General features: G+C 44.6%; 1 protein-coding gene across 2 annotated transcripts in view; it reads right to left on the reverse strand.

Annotated features, from left to right (window-relative positions):
- Positions 1-11137: 11137 nt before the first annotated feature.
- LOC147010606 (cysteine and histidine-rich domain-containing protein 1-like) overlaps positions 11138-21459 on the reverse strand; it is a 20491-nt gene continuing 10169 nt past the window's right edge. Inside the window, exons 2-11 of one of the 2 annotated variants that reach the window (XM_085860661.1) lie at positions 21217-21266; positions 20648-20704; positions 15991-16139; positions 15712-15812; positions 14715-14773; positions 14548-14618; positions 14353-14458; positions 13579-13695; positions 13429-13491; positions 11138-13322 (exon numbers count right to left, since the gene is read on the reverse strand). In XM_085860661.1, coding sequence (XP_085716787.1) covers positions 13098-13322; positions 13429-13491; positions 13579-13695; positions 14353-14458; positions 14548-14618; positions 14715-14773; positions 15712-15812; positions 15991-16139; positions 20648-20704; positions 21217-21266 — 998 coding nt within the window. In that variant the 3' untranslated portion in view covers positions 11138-13097. Of the gene's footprint in view, positions 13323-13428; positions 13492-13578; positions 13696-14352; positions 14459-14547; positions 14619-14714; positions 14774-15711; positions 15813-15960; positions 16140-20647; positions 20705-21216; positions 21267-21459 lie in introns of both variants that reach the window. The other variant, XM_085860660.1, reaches the window with a different exon arrangement.

The following is a 21459-nucleotide window of genomic DNA, read 5'->3' on the forward strand; positions in this document are numbered from 1 at the left end:
CAGAGCATTTAATAATGCATGAACCGGGTTTGCTTAGAAGCGTTTCTTCCCAACAAAGAGCACGAATACTCTTCACGCATTATAAATAGTTAAAGGGTAAGCAACAAAAACAAGGTTAACTCTCACAAACGCAAAAGTCGAGACTCTTTTCAAACCCAAGTCAGCCGGAAAGAAAATTGGTTAAATTTGTTGGTACAGTGTTTGACAAAAACATTTCATGACCAGGTAACGTAAACAACTTGTGCAGTATAGATGTACATGAAGACAAAATTTAGACCAAACAAAGAAAAATTAGAGCGACAGCACTTGGTAGTGCGTACGCCTCCATAAGGCTGAACGTTTTATGTTTTCTATCCCACCAAGAGGACAGATCTGCATCCGGACCTGAACTGGAACCGAATCGGTTTGTTCTCGTCATCAACCCAACTCATCCACCAAGTTTCATCCGAATCCGTCCAGAACTTTTTGATATATCATGCTCACAGACAAACATGGATGAAAATATAACCTCTGTCCACCTTCAGGTGGAACCAGAGGAACTTAAGGGAGAACCAGAGGAACTGCATCACAGAAAACATAAAGTGCACAATAAAACTATACAGCTTTCAATTTAAAATCAAATACACACTATATATATATGGAGCCACCTATCTGGATTTCAGCATCTAACCAATGATGACCACAGTTGTTGTTTAAATTCCAATTGTACGTCCCAGCTGCAATGGTGAGCATCGGCTACAGATTATGTCACATCGTAAAACCGCATAATCCGGTACAACGGTGTAATCCGCAAAGAACAGAAAGGTGGTTTAAAAGACGTGTTCAATTCTGAAGGGTTCCAAAGGGTAATGATTTATTTATTGGTATGCAGCCTGTGGCTGCCTGGCTGCATCATTTTCTGTGAGCGCAGCTGTGTTGCTGATGCAATGCCCCCTGTTATCAGCAAGCTGGTACTCATTTTGCCGACATCAGAAGGATGACATGCTGAGTCAACCCTTCCTGGTGTTAATTCAATGGCCCAACAGGGGATTGAACTCAACAACTCAAGACTTTTTGACCTTAAGCCAAGCACCTTAACCGTTCAGCCAACACCAGGCTTAAGAGCAATTCGAAATGGTTTTAAAGGGCAATTATAATGGGTTCTCAAGGGTAATTCTCGAGGGTCCTTAAAGGTAGTTCCATAAAGGTTCTTAAGGGTTTGAATGGATAGTTCTAAAGGGTATCCTTCGTTTCTAGGCTTTGCCCATTTCATATTAAAAATGCCAAACTGAACCGCTTCCTTCATACACGGGTGGGTTTAAAAATTTTCTTTTAATGGACAGAAATCTATGCTCATGGAGAAGCCAATTAAATAAAAAAGGACAACAGGTTGACGGACAGACTGGAACAAAGGAGAACAGGCAGACAAATCACAATGAGTGGATGGATGGCAGAAAGGAAAGTGGGAAGGGGGTCAGCAGCAGTACAAGAGATGGGTGGATATGGGAGAAAGCAGGTGATGATGTGCAGTACTTTTGAAGAACTGGAGGGAGGGGCAAGAGACAAAAGACACTGGGTGTTGGTTCCACAGGCGAGATAAGAGGAATTAAAGAATTGGGGAGGGTAACAAGGTGTAAGATTCTGGAAGAACACGTGTGATGTCGGAGGATGGGGGGGGGGAGGACAGAAGGGTGAGGCATCAGAGAAATAAATAAAACAAAAATCACAACTCCAATAACCTGCCTGCATTTGGCAAGCAAACTTTGGGACTCAGCCATCTGTCAACATATGTCAACAACACGGAGAGCCTTGGATTTATCATCTCCAGAGGAGCAAGTCTAATCATTTTTATAACACAAGAGCCTGCCATACAAGTGCGGCGAAATGAAAACAGCCAGGAGACAAACACTTTCACATGGTTGTGATCAGAATAGTCAAGAAGAGAAAAGGATGACCAGGACAAGCTGGAGCAGTAGTTTAACAGGACTAAATCTAAAAATGACTGCTATTTGGTGAGATTGCTAGTAGAAAAGCCACAGACTGCGTTATGGTAGTTGTATCACAAAAAATATATATACATATATATATATATATATATATATATATATATATATATATATATATATATATATATATATATATATATATATACTGTCCACTTTGTCCAATACTTTCCAGCACACTTTGCTGTCCAAACTCTCTGCCTATGGCATCCAAGGTCAACTCTGCTCTTGGGTTACTGACTTCCTCTACTCTTACAGCCAACATGTGGCTTTCAATGGAATCCTTTCATCTCCTCTCACTGGCAAGGCTGCAGTGCACCAAGGTAGTGTTGTCAGCCCCATCCTATTCCTCATCTTCATCAACAATCTCAATGACTCTTTCATAAATCCTCTTTTCCTATTTGCTGATGACTCCACCCTCTGCCATGACATCACTCATCCTTCAGATAGAAAGGCAGCAGCCTCTTTCCTCTCTTCAAACCTTGATAAAATAACAAGCTGGTCAAACATTTGGAATATGTCTTTCAATCGAGACAAATCTCACCCTCTCTTTTTCCGAAAGGACCATCTGGCAAACCCTCCGATCTACTTTCTTAACAACCCTGTTGAAGAGTTTCATTCAATCAAACTCTTGGTTCTCACTATCAGCCATGATCTTTCTTGGGCAAACTGCATTTCAAAGTTGGCCTCCAAATCCAATTTCAACGACAACTGTGGTTATCCTCCATTGGGCATCCTCCGTTGGGCAAAGTCATTCCTTGGCACACCAAACACTCATATCCACCCACAAGGCCTTCATCCACAGCTTGATGGAGTGCTGCTCTCCCCTCTCGGCTGGCCCTCTTGCCTCACACTTTGCTGAGCAAAACACCATGGAAACCAAGGCCTTCAAGATCATTGGAATCTCCAGCGATGAAAATGAGTCTTTAGGCCTGTCACTTTGCAATCGCAGACAGGTGGGTGGTCTCTCTGTCTTCCATCACCTCTGTTCACCTCCATGCAAATCCATGATCTTTGGTGTTAATCCTCTTTAAACTACCAAGCACCCCAAAAATTTTTTTCTCCAGTTTTTCCTTCCTGGAGTTTGCTCCTGTATCCATCTTGTCCACCCGCTACATCTTCCTCTACCCCTCATTCTTACCCACATCCCTTGTTTGTCCATCTCCTATTTTGTCCCTCAGCCCTGCTATTGGCATTCCCCCCTCTCTTTCTGCTGTTAGTTTTGTTCTGTTGCATCCTGATCCATTCTATATTACAGTTCTTCTATGAGCTTTGACTTTGTAGGTTGGAATAGAATGGACAACATGTGCTGCCAGGTCAACCTCCAGTTCTTTGAAAAAGACAGAACTGCTGCTGCAAACAACTGGGACCACAACCAGAAAACCTTGCACATCATGGTGCACCTGTGGTGTGGAACTTGCATTTCCTGTTGTGGATGAGATACGTATTCACAAATCCATGGAGAAGAAAATGATGATGATTACTGATCTAGGCTTTCTCCACTGGTAGAGCCCAACCTTCCAAGGAACAAGCTGGTTTCAGACCTGGAAGGAGATGTGTTAATCAAGTACTTGCACCTTTACCACCCACCTTACCAACATGCACTCAGGACAGGTGTTGCTCAATTGACCGTTCATCAGAGTATGATAAGGTATTGTGACATTGTCTTCTGCTGAAAGCTTCCAGACTTTTCCAGTGTCAAGCCATAATGCGTGTCCTTTCTTCTATGCTTAGCAATCAAAGATGTAGGCATTCACTCCGAGAGCAAACAAGCTCCATAAGGACTCTGAATGAAGGTCTTCCCCAAGGGTCTGTTTTGGCTCCAATCCTCAACATACATTGAGTGATATGCCTTACACCATCTCCAGAAAGTTTGCCTACACACCTTGCTACCCAAGTAATCAACCTTGAATATCTCAGCAGTACCCTGTCCCTGGACTTAAAGATAATGGAGCATTACTTCATCTACTGGTGCCTTTGCCCAAGCAATACCCCAGTTGCTGCTTTCCATCTCAGCAACCGACTGGCTGATGGCAAACTCCAGGTTTTCTTTTGTGGCAAACCAGTCAAGAACCAAGCATTCTCCAAATACCTTGAAGTCACCCTTTCTCGCAACCTCGCATTCCACGAACACCCAAAATGGGTCACAGAAAAGATCAAGATCAGGGTAAACATCATCCAGAAACTAGCGGGCTCCAGCTGGGAATCAAGTGCATGCGCTCTTGGCATTACTAGCCTTGCTCTCGTGTACTGTGCAGCAGAATACTGTTATCTCTTTTGGGTAGACAGCAGCCACAGAAAACACTTGGACACTGTCACAAAAACATTGATGCAGATAATCAGCGGTACACTGAAATCAACATTCGTGTAGTGGCTCCCAGTCCTGTCCAACATCCCACCCCTGATGTGTGCCGGAAAGCAAGAATGCTGTGAGAGTTTGACTTCATCAAAGGCAACCCAGAGCTTCTAATCCATGAAGACCTGCAGAATCTACAAAATATGCAACTCCAGTCAGGCAAACCTTTCTGGGGATCTGCAAATGTTTTGAGTGATGCGGGGTTCAACAGAAAGGACAAAGTGATGTAATGTCTGGACATACGACAATGCGAACAAAGAACTGATGAGTGATCTGACAGAAGATGCTCCAGGTTTCAACCTCACCCAGAAACAGTGGTCCGCGCTCAACAGGATCCGTACTCTCCATGTCAGGACATTACTCCCTCTACAAGTGGAGTTTCAAAGACAGCTCAGCATGTGAATGTGGTCACCCAGATCAGACTATTCAGCACGTTGTGAATGATCATCAAAACTTCTGTCGGTGACGAAGGATTTAAGGAAATCCACCTCACAACAGATAGTGCTGTGACTTGCTGTCCAACTTAGACTTAGATCTGCAATTTGTCATCTGCAAGATTAGATTAGATTGCTGGGTTCCTGATAGACGACAGCTCTCACTACCCACCAGGCTCGCATGGCCAACTAACATGAGGTGGCCGCCATCCTCTGCACAATAAAGAGAGGTACGTACCTGATATTTCTTTATTCTCTTTCTTCTGGAGTTGTGCACATTACTTTTCTTGTCTGTGCACATTACTTTTCCTTGTCTTGTCACACATTACTTGTCTGTGCACATTACATTACACACTGTGCACATTACTTTTCTTGTCACCCCTTGCTTCTATTTGTGAGTTGCTCAAACTGTGGCCATAGTTTGTGCTAAGAGTTGTTCCATGTTGTCTTATATTGGGCAATGTCACAAATCCTTACCAGGTGTCTTCGTGTATGATTATTTATCGAACTTCGTAACCTGTGCATGTTGACCGAAATTACTGCTTTGCATATACAGTAGTCAATCATGATTATCAAACTCCTTGTTTATTAATGTGGGTAATGCATTCTTGCTCTGTCGTCTTGGCAGGAAGTGCCACAAAAGTAGCAAAGCTGTTAATTTGAGCAGGGAACAAGACTTCATTCATGCTGCTTCGGATTTGACCAATCACACCATTCGATCATCATGAGGCCGAACGGGTTTTGTACCCATTTCAATATATTATTGAAGTTTGACAGAATTCCAAGCCCCCTTAATCCCACCCAAACCTATGCAATTTTAGAGCGAATCAAAACATATTTTTGTCAGATAACTAAAGTGGTAATATTGTTACGGTTGTAGTAAAGGACCCCGGGCTGTTACACTCAACACATAAGGGATTCCTGAGTTCGATATCTCATAAGCAATTGTGTTGAGTCAGGTTACCTTTCCCTCGTATGAGGAATGTGGAAAATGCGTTGCGAGTGTTAGCAAGTTCCATCCCTGTTGCGATTCCACACCTTCTTGAGATTCCCCCCATGCATCCACCCCAATCAACCCCCCGCCCTCTTCATTTAATCCATTTCAATCTCTTCAAATCCTTTTTCCCATCCTTCCCCCTGCACCTCCCCACCACGCAAACCACACCAACACCACAATCAAAGCCGATATTGGTGCTGCGTTTCCAATGGCGAAGTCCACAGCACTGAGATTCCAATGGCAAAGAAGGAATGAGACCTCATACTCCGGCAAAGTGCCAATGGGAGAATGATGCCAGCAGGTGAGGGGTGAAGCTAACATTATAGTCAGCTCAGGCCAGATCAGATCTGTGACTTGCTACAGATATCATGTAAACCTGTACTAACCTGTTCCATGGTCGGGTTGTCGGCGACAAAACCATCTCCCCACCAGGTTTCCTGGTGAGGAGGGTTTTTTGGATATGGACAATCAGCAGGATTAAAAAGCAAAACCTGTCAAAAGGACGGAGGAGCTCCTTGTGAGCCAACGGCCATCCATATCTTGTGCCCAATTGTGTCTGCGGACATCCTCCTGCAGTTGGGTTACTTCTTATTACGAGGTTGGTGGCAGGATTTGCACTCCGGCACCGCAAACCCCTTCATTCCGCAAAACATTCTCGAAGCATAAAAAAAAAAAATCTGAAAACCCACTCTGTGGGATGGCCGTTGGCTCACAAGGAGCTCCTCCGTCCTTTTGACAGGATTTGCTTTTCGCAGGGCAGCTCACTTGATGACAGGATAGGGGCAAGGCCTTCAGGACCCCCAATCTTTGATGATAGGAGGGAAACCACGGGGTAACATTCCCGGGTCAGATTGCGGGAGAGTGTGTCGGAGTGGTGCTGAGGTGTCGCCCACCAAAGACCGGTCTCCTTGGGTTAATCTGAGGCGGTCCCTTTGGGTGGGTGCCTGGAATGTGCTATCCCTAAGAGAAGATCTGAGTCCCTGTTATCATCTGAGCTCAAGTGTTTGGACATCAGTGTTGCAGCACTCTCTGAGGTTCAGGAGACCAGGTTGCGGCGAGATCATGGCAGGTGGTTACACCTACTATTGGTCTGATCGCTCTGAGAGTCACCATGCCCAAGGAGTTGCTGTAGCTGTGTCCAATAAGCTGACTCCAATGATAATTGAGGTAACACCGGTCAACGAGCGCATTATGAGACGAAGGATTCATCACTCCTTAGGTGTCATTTTCCTGGTCTCTGTTTATGCTCCGACTGAGGCGAGTGATCTCACCGTGAAGGCCGCATGCTATGCCATGCTCGAGTCTGTGATTGATCGGTGCCCCAGACGAGATACACTTCCAGTCTTGGGGGATTTCAATGCATCCACTGGAACTGATAGGGATGGTTATGAGGTGTGTGTTGGTCCCCATGGGTCAGGGACTATGAACCAGAATAGCACCAAGTTCCTTGACTTTTCAAGAAGTCATGGACTTAGGGTGGCTGGTTCATGGTTTCAACGCCCACAAGCTCATCACTGGACTTGGTATTCCAATGCTGGCGGTGTGGCAAAGGAGATTGACCATGTGCTTGTTGATGGTCGCTGGACGATGATCCAGAACTGCAGGATCCACTGCAGTGCAGAGTTTCTCAATGCTGACCACCAGCTTGTTGTAGCAACTTTTAAGTTGCATCTTAAATCCAGGAGAATGGTACCATCCCAGCCTCAGCTGGATGTTGGCAAGCTCAAGGATGAGAGGGTAGTTGAGGAGTTTGCGAACAAGCTGAATGGAGATTTGGGGGGTCTGGGTGCTTTGGGAGATACTGAAGAGGTGTAGAGTGCTTTCAAGACCACCATCCTTGATGTTGCCGGTGGATGCCTTGGAACTCACCGTCGGGCGAACAAGAATTTTGTCTCTCAAGGGACACTGGGACAGAGTCGCAGGGCCAAGATGAATGGCAGAGCTGAGCTGTTCAGGGAGCTGAGGTGTAAAACTGTACGTGTGCTCAGGGTGGACAAGAGGGCCTATGTGTGAGGAATCTGTGAGGGGGTAGAGCATCACCTGTGGTCAGGTGATTCTCATCCTGCTTACAGGGGAATTCGCACATTGCGTTCATCCAAGCCCAGCCCTTGGTGCACTGCAGTTAGAGTAGAGGGTGGTGGGCTCTTGACAGAGGAGTGAGGAAGTGAAGGCCCGCTGGGCTGGTTACTTTGAGCGGTTGTACCAGGCTGATCCACCAGCTGTTGAGTTGGATGTCAGGGGTGTTACTATCCCTATTGCTGACCCTCCAATCAACTGTGGTCCACCTTCATTTGTGGAAACACAGGTGGCGGTGAACCGTTTGAAATGGGGTGAAGCTGCTGGGATCTGTGGCATCCATGCTGAACTTCTCAAGGCTGGTGAAAATGCTGCACTCGTGTAGTTGCATGCGGTTCTGTGCTCTGTCTGGAACACAGGCATCATCCCACCTGACTGGAAGAGGGGCCTTATTGTCCCTCTCTGGAAAGGGAAGGGTGATCGCCAAGACTGCAACAACTACCGAGGGGTGACTTTGACCCTCAGTGCCAGGCAGTCTTTGCTCAGATAATTATTGATAGGGTTCTCCACCATCTGCTTTGGCAGTCAAGCTTTACATCAAAGAGGTCAATGATTGACCTTATCCTTGCTCTTCGGGTCTCACCGAACGCAGACGAGAGTTTCGGCAGGGGCTGCTTGCAGCCTATGTTGGTCTCTGTAAAGCGTTTGATTCAGTGAATCGGGATGCCTCTGGAGGATTCTTGGTCTTCGTGGGGTGCCACCAAAACTGATCGATCTGATGTCTGAACTCTACTCTGGTACTGAGAGTGCTGTGAAGTGTGGTGGTACCATCTCTGACTTATTTCCAGTTGTTACTGGAGTTCGTCAGGGATGTGTACTTGCCCCCACACTTTTCAGCACTTGTATGGACTGGATTCTAGGGAGGATGTCGGAGAGATCAAGTTGCGGTGCGTCATTTGGGAATGTCAAGATCTCGGACCTTGACTTTGCAGATGATGCAGCCATCTTTGCGGAGACTTTAGACATCCTCTTGGGGGCCCTCGAGGTGCTGAATGAGGAGTCGGAGCCGTTGGGATTACGGGTTTCTTGGGTCAAAACTAAGATCCAGGCTTTCGGTGACATCTTGGATGCTGCTGTCCTGTCTGTTTGTGGTGAGGATGTTGAGGTCGTGGAGAGATTCACTTACCTTGGCAGTGATATTCATGTCTCTGCTGGCTGCGAGTCAGAGGTCAATAGACGTCTGGGTCGGGCCTGGGGAGTCATGGATTCACTGGATCATGGGGTGTGGCGCTGCCGGTACCTGTGCGGGAGGACGAAAGTCCGAGTCTTCAGGTCCTTGGTACTTCCAGTCTTGCTCTATGGGTGCGAGACTTGGACTCTGACCAAGGATCTGAGACGGAGACTTAATTCCTTTGGTACCAGGTCTCTTCGGAGAATCCTTGGCTATCGCTGGTCGGATTTTGTGTCCAACGAGCGGTTGCTGAGAGAGACTCGGATGAGATTTGTTACCTGCATAGTCCGTGAGCGTCAGTTGCGGCTGTATGGACATGTGGCTCGTTTTCCTGACTCTGATCCTGCTCACCAGATTCTCTCAGCGAGGGAGTCTCATGAGTGGAGGAGGCCAGTGGGTCGACCACGTGCCTCATGGTTGCAACAGGTTGACCATCATCTCAAGGAGATGGGGATGGGCCAGGCATCTGCCTGGGGGATGGCCAGACGGAGGCCCCTGGAGTACCGGCGGAAAGTGGACGCAGCGACGTGCTGTTCTGGCACATGCTCCCATACCTGACCTGGTATAAGTTATCTATAACACAACGAAACGTTCTGTGTCCGTTACTAATATGTTATGCATAAGACCAAGTCGTTATGAATACGTCCAAATCTTTAAAAAAAAACATCAAAAGTTCAACGTAAGCCAGCGTTTTACATACATTTTAATACGTTGCCATTGCTGGCTAAAACGTCAAGGTGTGACTGGGCCTTTAGATCCAGTTGCCCCAACCAGCATCCACAAGGGTTGTGGAGTTATCTGTGGCCTGTCGGCTTCAAGGTCAAAGTCGGGAAGTAGGTCCAGGTAAATCTCACGTGAACCCCGCAACAATATACGTCACATGGACGATCCTGGCTAATGCCAAACTGAACCCGAGATATAATCGAGGGTGAGCCGATTTATTTAGGAGCCGACACGAGTGGATTGCCAGCTCCTTATTGCTATTATTGAAATATCCACAAAGGGATGAACTTTATCCAATTTATATCTCCAGGGACCAATTAGTTACCAAAACGGGTTCCTCCACGCAGATGGGATGAGATGGTGGACACGTTTTTATAAATAAAATTAATTACTTAGAGGGATAATGGAAGGGGTACTTGGGACAACAGAACACGGACAGATCTGGCACATGAAAGACGAAACCGAAAAAGGGAGGACATGTCACATTTTACAAGAGAATTAGACCCATTATGGTGCCCACTCACTTATTCATTCCAAATAATGGGGAACAAGCAAGGATTTTGGGAGGGCTCGTAGTGGTCCTCGTACTGTCGGGATGTCGAGCTGCACTGCACCAAGGGTATCTTTGTGCTGTGGGCTCAACTCCAGAGACTTTTTCACTCACACACAAACTCTGATCGTAACTATTTAACAGCTCTCCACGGCTGGCGCTTTGTGCCAGCGCTCCCGTTTTATCACTCCTTGCGGACTCACTTGCCCGGACAAGCAATTGGCTGCCCCGTATCCCCAGGGGTGGGCTTTCACAAGGCTTGCAGTGCTCTACCTTCCTTGGTGGGCATTACCACCATTACCATGCTTGTTAGGGCTGGCATCATCAATGTTGACCAGGCGGGCCACACAGGAGGTTTATGGGGCCCTGCATACAGTTTACAACCTTAACTGTATGCTAACCTCGATTGGCAACATTGCCTTCTTCAGTGCACATAAAAACAGGACAAGTTAACCCAACAAATCCCTGTTTACAAAAGAAGAATCCATCTTACTCCAGCACAAAGACCCTGCTATATTAACACTTTTAACAGTTCTAACTAAGCTCTCACCCTGCTCATGCCCCCACCCCAACCAACCAACCAACCACACACACACACACACACACACACACACACACACACACACACACACACACACACACACACACACACACACACACACACACACACACACACACACACACACACACACACACACACACACACACACACACACACACACACACACACACACACACACAAAAGCAGCAGCATAATAAAGTGTTCGAGGTGTTTGAAGATGTCACAATTGTTCCGTGCGACACAGGCCTTGTACGCAAGTAATTTGTTGTGAAAGAACAACACAATATTGGTGAACATACTTTGGCATTTGTCCTCAATGGTCTGCCACATTTATTTTACATGACTGGCATAATATTCTGAAGTCATTGCAATTTGAAGCAAACAGTCAATGTGCCCATTCCCTTAGTATCACAGAAAATAAAGACCACAATTTTGCACACTGAGGGTTAGGTGAAAAATTTCCTGGGTGGCAGTGATCCCTTGTGCTTCCATTGGATAGATTCCAACTTTGTTTCATTCTCAGTGGTGAAGCCATGTTTCGTCACCAGGTACCAGCCAAGTGATCATGTTGGCTGGATCAATGATGAATAATTTGACAAGCTCACAACACCGTGCCAGCGACTGTCAAACGTTGAGTGCTGACGTTTCAGAAGATGCACCTTGCCGAGACCTTGGACCTGGCCAACTGATCATGGAGGACTGTGACAACACCGTCTTGATAAATACCAAGCTCTGTGGACATTTGGTGACCTCAATGGGCCAATCCTACATGATTAATGAATCAACCTGGGTAACAGTTTGTGGAGTGGTCAAGTCTGCCGGCTATCCTGACTTCGAGCGTCTTCATGTGACTCGCATTCATGCTTTCAAGTCAAGTCAGTTGCCCATTTGACCAATGGGGAATAAGAAGGTGTACCTTTGCCACACATAGTCACCATGCATTTGTGGATTTCTTTGGGGTGGTCCTCATACTGCGGGGAATTTCTTAAGGCTGGGACCATTGGATAAACATTCGACAATACCTCAATGCTCCATTTTAATATGATGCATAACTTACGACGTCGCAAACGTCTGGGTTAAAAACTGAAACTACAATATTCCATCTATCCATCGGGACCATACTCTGCAGAGCGTTGGTGCTGCCGAAGCAGTCTCCTTGGCTATTGGGTACAATCCTGAATGGGTCGCCACTCCGACACAGACAATATTACATGAATGAAAATAAATGGCATGCAAGGAGCATACATGGAGCAAGTATGAGAAGAAATAAATAAATAAAACATGGCCCGAGGCTTCCAACGAATAACCCATTCTGAGAACATTTTGATCATACTTTGTGTAACAATGGAGGCACTTGAAGAGATGCCGTGAAGGAAGGAATTTGGAAGTTGGCGAGGGTGCTGACAACAATCACCTGCCTACATTTTCCGAAAGGCGTGAACCATTAAATGTTCACCAGCAATCAATGCTGCAAGATAGGTGCCCAGAATGAACGTCCACCAAATGGATGGCACACTCTTTCATGCGACGCTTTCCTACGAAGAGCCAAGTTGACAGTTTATTATCAGGTGAGAGAGTAAAATTCAGACCAGACAGCTCAAAGGCAAGTGTGCACTACCTCTACATAATCCTGCTGAAGAAAGCAAAAAACAATTGAAGTGCATGTGAAAAAAAAAAGACATATCCTATCCGGCAAGAGGTAAAACAGAAAAAAAATCCTTTGGTAAGCGTTCCAAGTTTCAGTGTGCATGTGCATGGAAACAGTGTAAAAACCTTACACTTTGCAACTAAGCAAGTTGTGTGCAGAGTTTTTGTGGAAAAATAATTTTTGTCAAGTACACAGTCTCAGTTTCAGTTTCACTGTGCCAGTTAAAACCGGTCTGCAAGATAATTTTCCACACCATACTCAATCTTTTTTTGCAAATTCTCAAAATTAACCTCCCACAGAAAAGGATCTGCTGCCTGGTACATTAAATTAACTTTGCAAAGGCTATGCGTTCTATGGAAGCCAAATGGCAAAATATTTTTTGCTTCCTCTAATGAGGAAATTAAAATGAAAAGGAAATTAAATGGGAACCAACTACTTCATAATGAAAACTGAGAGTTGAATCTTCATGAGGTTGTCATCTGTAACGATCACAAAACATGAAAGTAACAAGAGTTTGATTTAAGCTTGAAACACGTTTTCCAGACCACACTAAAATAACACACAAAGAACCTAAGGTAACTTCGCAAGGCGATCTTGCCTACTCTGGTTCAGAGTCTGAGAGTCCAAGGCTACAATCAGAGTCTTCGGATGAATCGGCCTCTTTTCCCAGTCCATGAGTGATTGCATCTCCGTAAGATGCGTTTTTGCCCTCGTTATTACACGGAACCTCGAGCATCGCCCAACGAATTGGCTCAGCCTTTCTGAGGACCACTTCCACCTTGGAAGCAGCCAATGTCACGTTACTGTGCTGCACATCCACGTCCTAATGGATAAAGAGTAATTAAAAAAACAAAAGACGTTGAGGATCCAGCTCAAAATTACCATCCATCCTTATCAAGCACATCAAAGCAGGGATAAATTCGACTCACCCCATAGAGGTCAACCTTCAGAAAGAATTGCTTTTCATTTTCAAAAGTCATGTTGATCTCCACCTTCAAGAATCATAAAACAAAGAATTTTAAAGATGGAATCGATCCAATACAAATACCCAACTGTGTTCGAGGGAGAGTTGCACGTACCATCGTGCTGTTAGCACGGACATGCGTGAGCTCAGGATCTGCCGCCTTGGCATACATCGTGAGGACAACTTCGTTGTTCGTCTGATGCCAGTCATGTCGGCAAGTCACCTGTTGAGTCTGCCGTTGGGGCACAATGTCAGATGTTCCAATTAAAGCACAAAAAAATACAAAAAAAATTCTGTATTCAGATGGAAGGTAAAAAACAAAATAAAATTAGAGCAAACTCATTTGTGCATCATCGCAAGTCTCCACACTTCCAACCTAAAGTAAAGTGGAAAGATGGCAAAAGGTTCCACCAGGAATGACCCAATATGAAGTTTTGAGATTTTTTTTTCCCCGCGTATTGACCCCCCGTGACCCTAAGTCCCCACCCTCTGGGGCATGAAGGAGAGGTCAAATCCAAAAAATTGTCACAGATTTCATACGTCCTCCAATGCTGATTGTATCTAGAAATACAAAGTTAGATAAAAAATAATGTTTAAAAATGTTCCCTTAATTTCATTTTTTGGTATTTGACATTTTTGACCCCACCCCAGAGGGTGGGGCCAAAAGTGATACTGCTTTTGCACCTTCATGCCATGTGGTGATCATAACTCCCAACTTTAGTGAATTTCTGCACAACTGTTCCAGAAGACATAGCGTGCATGACAGACAGAGACAGCCGATGACAAATCTCCCCCCACCCCCGTTTATTTTCAAAAAGGGTGGGTATAATAATAATAATAATAATAATAATAATAATAATAATAAAAAAGAGGTGGAGGGTGTTCATACGGTGGGAGCTTTGTGCCAACAATGAGCACCACGCTTGCAACCAGCCTGGCTCAAGAATGTGTTGAAATCGGTGGTTTTACGATGGCAGCAGGACCAGAACTTCAACCTGCAAGTCAGTACAGGGTTAACCCACTCTACAAGAGTCAAACTAGCTGCAATATCAGCTGGCAAGTGCTCAACATGTGACGAACATACCCTTCATGGAACACTGGAGTACCTGGATGGTACATACACGTCTCCTTTAGAGACTCTTGTCCTTGGAAAGACTAAGATAAAAAAAGTATACTGGGTGACCAAACAGTCATTATATCTGCTGGAATATATATTACAATGTTCTGGGTTTCAGGGCGTTTCATACGTACCACTTTGCAGCCGCCATTCTTGCAGGAAGTACCGATCGCTGGCACTTCACCGTTTTCATCTGCCAACAAAATTCCACGCAAACACACAAACCAAAAAATAAGCCTCAAAATATTAGATACTTGACTTGGATAAGTGGAATTATTGTTTGTTTGCATGCATGTTGGACTGGGAGTCAGTTACGAGTTTCACCAGCACGTGTGTGCATCTGAGATCCATGATTGCACAGCTGATACAATGGCCCCTGCAGGTTAAGGCAAGAATTTTGGGGATTTAGCCAATGTGCTGGTGATAACCCCTTTTTTTTGAAAGACACCATGAGATCTAAAACATAAACAAACTTAATGGGAGCAGACTAGTCCTCAGCTTAATGTCAATTTCAATTACAGCACACTTTGTGGGATGCAACGCCCTGCAATCAGAGTTCATTCAGGCTGAGAATTGTTATCTCCACATGCAGGCTTCAGAAGGTGGAATGGAGCCCCTCCCATGTCTCAAAGTATACACATCCGTGTGTGTGTATGTGTGTGTGTGTGTGTGTGCGTGTGTATGTGTGTACTCCTAAACCGCTGGACAAAATGAGTTGAAATCTGTTGGTTGTACTTAGGATGTGCAGGAAGGTTTGAATTGTTTAAAAAAAAAAACAGAAGGGGGTGGGGGGGGAGATGAATGCAAATTATCTTTGTAAGTTGAGCAACATATAGAGCCACCCAGTGGTGGTGGGAGAGGGTATTACAAGTCAACTGGGGAGATGACTTGCAATGTTTCACTGAACACGTGACATCGTGCAAGTGCTTTGCTGACCCCTATCAGATGGAGGGGGTATTGTATTCCCCTCGGGAGTGGGTGTCTTTCCAAGAATAAAATAGCTACGCAAGAGTATAATGGTACAAACAATTCTGAAGCAGAGAGTGAAAATAACTTAGTATTACATTGCAAACTATTCATATTCAATACAAAACAAAGCAAACAAATTCAATACAAAACAGTTTATCACACCTGTTGGTTCCTCTCTCTCCATCGACTCCTTGGCTATCTGAAGTGCTTGCTTCAAGGAGGATAGAATTTTCATTGGGAGTTCGACGAGGGGTTCGTCAGCACTATAGCAGAAAAAGGGCACCTTAAGGGAATTTTCAAAACATGCCACTTATTGAATAAATGGACAACAGCAAGCATGAGGTATAGACAAATAGAAAACAAGCGGAGACGAGATATATCAGTCAACGGTTCCAAAGATCTCAAAATCACCTGGGAACAGGTAAATGCGCATGAACTCGCCTGGCACGAGGTAGCTTTTTCATCACAGGTGGTAGTGCCTTGAAAATTATCGCATCTTTTTTAACCACTCCGTCACCTTCAACCTGCTGGCCAGCCCCAAGTAGCTCATCCTTCAGTTTCTCGGGGTTGTGCTGGCTTTTCGTGCAACCCTTGGGGAAAGGACGCAATGTAATTATTTGCTCAAGATGATATTCACAAAGGTCAAAGTTTCTTGCTCTCATAAACTGAAAAGTGTTGAAGTATATCATTTAATTCAATTGAAATAAAAATAATGATTTTAAAGATTGTATAAAATTATTTTTTTCCAGAAGTTTAGCACCGTTGATGCCGTCACATATACCACCTTATAAAACATGTTCAAGTCCAGGGAGCCATCGACTTACAAAAGAGTTGAGTTCCGAACAATCGTTCTTAAGTCGGATGTTCGCAAGTTGGAACTCAATTTCCCATACTCTGATATAAATAGTGGTTCGGTTCTACAACCAAGCCAAGAAAGCCTATTTAACATGCAATTTAACACATAATTAATCTGAAATGTTGTAAATTTGCAATACTGAGAGTAAATAATACTTCAAGCAATATTTCCATAATCGGCAACAACACCACTCCTTTGTTTTGTTACGAGAATATAAGACCCGTCACTTCGCTGACGGAAATACCAATCTTTGCTGTGATGGCTAATCAAGAGGGCAAGAATAAAAAGGATTCCTGGTCATACGGGGATAACCAGCATCGCAAGTTGGCGTTTGCAGTTTCGCCATGTGTACCCATGTAATAAAAAAACATATTTTTTTTTTCATCACAAACCTTCCTGGGAGTTCCCTGAATCCACCGTAGTTCGAATTATTGAAATATGTTAATCCGTTTTCAAGTTATAACACGACAGACAGACAGACAGACAAAGCTTCTTTTATAATCTAGATTATTGTTGACTTAATGGGTACTGATCCCTTTATATGTTGTAAAATTCTCATCTTGTCCTTTATAATTGTTCCAATCGTCAAAGGATTAAAGTCGAACAAATGACTGATTTGGGAGGGAGTGTCACCTTTATCAGATCATTATATAATGTCCAGTTTTGTCTCCAATATCAAGGTTCTGCGTTTCTTCGTTGCAGGAACATCATTGAAATGTCTATCCTCCATGAGTAGGGTTCGTTGTGATGGTAAAACACGTGGCACTATGAATGCAGCTGCAAGCAGTGCGGTACTGTATACCATGTGATGCTCAGGCTATTTACATCTCGCGGAAGAAAGAGAGTCACGTTCCACCCAACCAACGACTCCCAAGTTACTCCGCTCACGATCGGTTCATACATAAGAGCCAACGTTCCTATCTCCGACATTAGAAAATTTAAACAAATGACATTAATAAAACCATCTCATGGGGGTTGGTTCGAAAGTTGGACGTTTATAAGTGGGGAACTCCTTGTACTGCAAAACTGGAGATTTTTGGAAGCAATAAGGTGATTTGTGTTCAACAGTGTTCAAGTAGATAATGAGATCGCATACTAAAATATGCAATTTGCTGTCTGTCTGGCTTTTTTGACCACGATCCATTCGGTCATTAGTTATCCAATCTCACCCAAACTTGACAAGAGGAATAAGGGTCACATGATGATGGTCCCAGAGGCTTCATTTGCCCCCCTCCCCAAGAGGGCTTTCCGCCTTGGGTGAAGTCCGTGTTAAGGTGTATATCTGTGTCAAGATAGCTAATCCTGGCATTTTTCCAAGGCTGCTTCGAATCGCAAAAGTAACAACACCAATGATAATCACATGATATTAATGTTAATGCAAAACAATATCAACACCAATAATATTGCCCCTCACCAAGGGGTTTTTGCTACTTGGACAAATGCCGTGTTAACATGTACAAATAGCTTATCATAGCGTTCTGTGGGTTACCTCCACCACAAGTAAAAAAAATATTATAAACTACAAACACGTATGATTAACTTTTTTTAAACAGTCGCTACTGTTTAATACTAAACTGAAAGGGGAGAAACCTGGGAAGTATTCAGTTTCCAAGTAGCCAGCTAGTGCTTGCCAAACCAGCCGATCTTGATCAATGGTGTTGAATGGTGTGCTTGCTTGAGTGCTCAAGCCAGTTGGTGAGTGCTCTACAAGAAACTTGGTAACTAAATACTCCCCTGACATTCTTGAGGGATTATAGGCCTATCACATACCCCACAAAGCCTTGTGTTGGCATAGAGGTTAGGGTGGCTGGCTTGGGATCTTAGGGTTCTGCGTTCGAGCCCCAATGGCCACTGAATTAACACCATGTGGGGTTGACTCAGCCTGTCATCCTTCCGAGGTCGGTAAAATGAGTACCAATGTACTGGAAGAGAGGCACAGCTTCAGCGGCACAGCTGCACTTCCAAGAAATGATAGCAACCCAGCAGCCAAGCTGCCATGTGCAAGACCAGAACATATCCCACAGACCAACGGACCAGAGCCTAGATCTACTGTAATCTTTAGCGGGTCGCCACTCCGACTCGGGAAGTCAGTGCAGGAATTTGAAATTTGTTCATGGTGTCGCGTGATCACTCATCTACTCTTCACGAAGGACACCGTGGGATCTTTAACGTCTACCAGCTAATGGCGGCAAATGGGATTCCCAGTTTAACGTCCATCCGAGGAACGGCACACACTGCTGAATCACCCCACCTGTGGAACACCGGGATAACAGTTTAGAGCTGGGTCGATATTCACATCCAGGCTAGATAGCTTCAAGGCGACGATGAATACCTCTAGGCCATCCTGCCAGCCAAATAATCCTGACTATAATTCGCAAACCGGTGTTTGTTTGTTTGTTTGTTTGTTTGTTTGTTTGTTATGTTACTCCTACAGTTCCAGCCTGATTACATACAGACTTGCTAACCCTAACAGCTCGGATCAGCATGACCCCAATTAGTGTATAGGGGTGTTTTCTTTTTAATCTTTACTGGTGGTCTTGGGGAGGGGAGATGTAAATGTCCATCATGTATCACCACCTGCTGGTGAGGAAGGGTATTATAAGTCTCTCCCATTTACAGTACAGTATTCCTGTCCCCACATCTACCAGTGCAGTGTGATGTTTTGAATCATAAGCAGTAGGATTGTTTTTGCTTCATGCATATAACCCTGAATATTTTATTTTTGCCGATACAAAGCTGTCAGTTGCCTATACACCACCCAAATAAAGGCACATGTGTCGGAAGAACATGTTGCATACTTGGATTAAGATTGCCCATAGGGCGGATACTTTGCTAGTAATATTAAAAGAAATATCGTTCAGCACTGAATCCGATGGAAGCAAGAGCCTAAAAATATTGTAGCCTCAAACAATTCCACGCATCATTACAGCAACCTAAATACTGTACCTCATTCATCAGTCACAAAATTAGAATGAGGTCAGCAGTGCACGACACTAGTAAACACAATTGCAGAGAGTCTGCAGAAGGCTCTCTGAAGTTATATCCAATGCAGAAGTAGATATATCCTGGACATACCGCGTGCTTTCGATAGGGTCTGGCAACCCGCCCTGCTCACCAAACTCTCTTCCTATGGTATCCAAGGCAATCTCCACTCGTGGCACACAGACTTCCTCTCCTGTCACAATGAACGTGTGGCCCTTAGTTCTCTCATCCCCTCTTCCTGTCCAGGCTGGTGTTCCTCAAGGCAGCGTTCTGGGCCCTGTGCTCTTTCTGGTTTTCATCAATGATCTTGCAGACTCTGGAAAATCCTCTTTATCTCTTTGCTGATGACTCCACCCTCTACCAAACCATCTGTCATCCCTCAGATCGGCAAACAGCAGCTTCTTCGTTCACTGTAGATCTGGATAAAATCACAAGCACAACCCGAACTCTTCCTCGGCCCACCTGAGCTCCTAACCACGTACAAAGCTTTCATACACAACCTGATGGAGTACTGCTCTCCCCTCTGGGCTGGTGCTCTCACCTTTCTCAGCTTCACGCTGTGGAAATCAAGGCATTTAGGATCATTGGTATCTCCCGCGATGAGTGTCTTTGGACCTCTCACTCTCTCACCGCAGGCAGTTCGATGGTGTTTCTATCTTCTACCGTCTCCTCTCTGGCCTTGCCCACCCCTTGCTCTGACTGCGATCTGTCCCGCCCATATTTCGGCCAGGCGCTCAAGGTCCACCAGCAACCCCATTCTGGTAAAACTACCAAAATCAAGAATCACTGCTCACCTTCATTCGTTCAATCCTCTTTTATTTTCCCCCACCTTTGGAGCAAACCAACAAACACTCTTCAACCCCACTCTTCCCTCCAGGTCTTGAAAACAGCTGTTCGCCACCATCTCATCTTCCCCCATCCAAAACCATGATCTTTTCTACCGCCGTTAATCCACCCCAAATCCACTTCCTTCAAAGTCCCTTCTTTCCTTCCTGAAAGTCCCTGTTGTGTCCATCTTGTTTACCCCGTGTTCCCTGCCCCATCCCTCTCCCTTCCACAGATCTCCTCATGTCTCTGTTCTCCACTGTTTTGTACTTCCCTCTCCCGCACCTCGTGTCGCCTGCTCCCCTCGTTATACGTCTTGTATGTTAACTCTTATTACGAGCCTCGACATTATGTATTAAAAATAAAATAAAAAGGTATTCATTATTGAGAAAGCCACTGCAAACTTGTGCAAAAAGGGGTTTTTTGCAAACTCACAGGAATACTGAGGAACTGAGAAAAATCTGTTGTTTTCTTCTTGCAACAAGACCAGCTCTTGGGGTGAGAAAGAGAGAAAGAGAGATAATTATTTGAATTCCAAGCAACACAAGCACAAACAAGCAGGTACACTCATACCTATACATTTACGGACTATACATTCGGGTCGGGGCTAAATTTAGAAAAGGAGGAGGACAACAGGGTGAGCAAAAGTCGTGTTCGGAATTATGGGGAGAAGGAAAAGGATTTGAAGAGATGGGACCATGGGCTTGGGAGGTAAAATGTGTACACAGGTAAATGGGAGGGAGTGGGGTTGCTGGGGGGGGGGGCAGGTTCAAATTCCAAACACATTTGCACATGCCATAAATTGATGGGCCTGAAATGGAATTGCATTGTATCCCAAGCTTGAATGATAAAATTTAAACTTTGCTAAATATCATATTTCAACCACAATGTCTCACATTAAAAAGGGCAACCTTTACGACTTATTGAAATGGCATCATTAGAACCATTAGAGCCACACAATGTGGCACAACCACAAAACACCACCCCGATGTAATAACCCATACCTTAAGGGCATCGTGAAAGATAGGGACTCCTGGATGGTGCTGACAACAGCCTGAAAGGTAACATATCAGTGAATGGCATGGTTATGGAGTGGACAACATCCCCAAAATAATCCGCAGACAATGACACTGATTTAACAAAGCAATCAAAACTACATCACAATCCACAGAACAAAAGAAAAAACAAAAAGAAAAAAATTATGGAACAAATGGTAAGATCTCTCTTTGTGGTGCTCTGCACAAAGG

Source organism: Eptatretus burgeri, chromosome 16 (assembly GCF_056783735.1).
Source record: "Eptatretus burgeri isolate ZD-2024b chromosome 16, Ebu_testis_v1, whole genome shotgun sequence".
Taxonomy (NCBI): domain Eukaryota; kingdom Metazoa; phylum Chordata; class Myxini; order Myxiniformes; family Myxinidae; genus Eptatretus; species Eptatretus burgeri.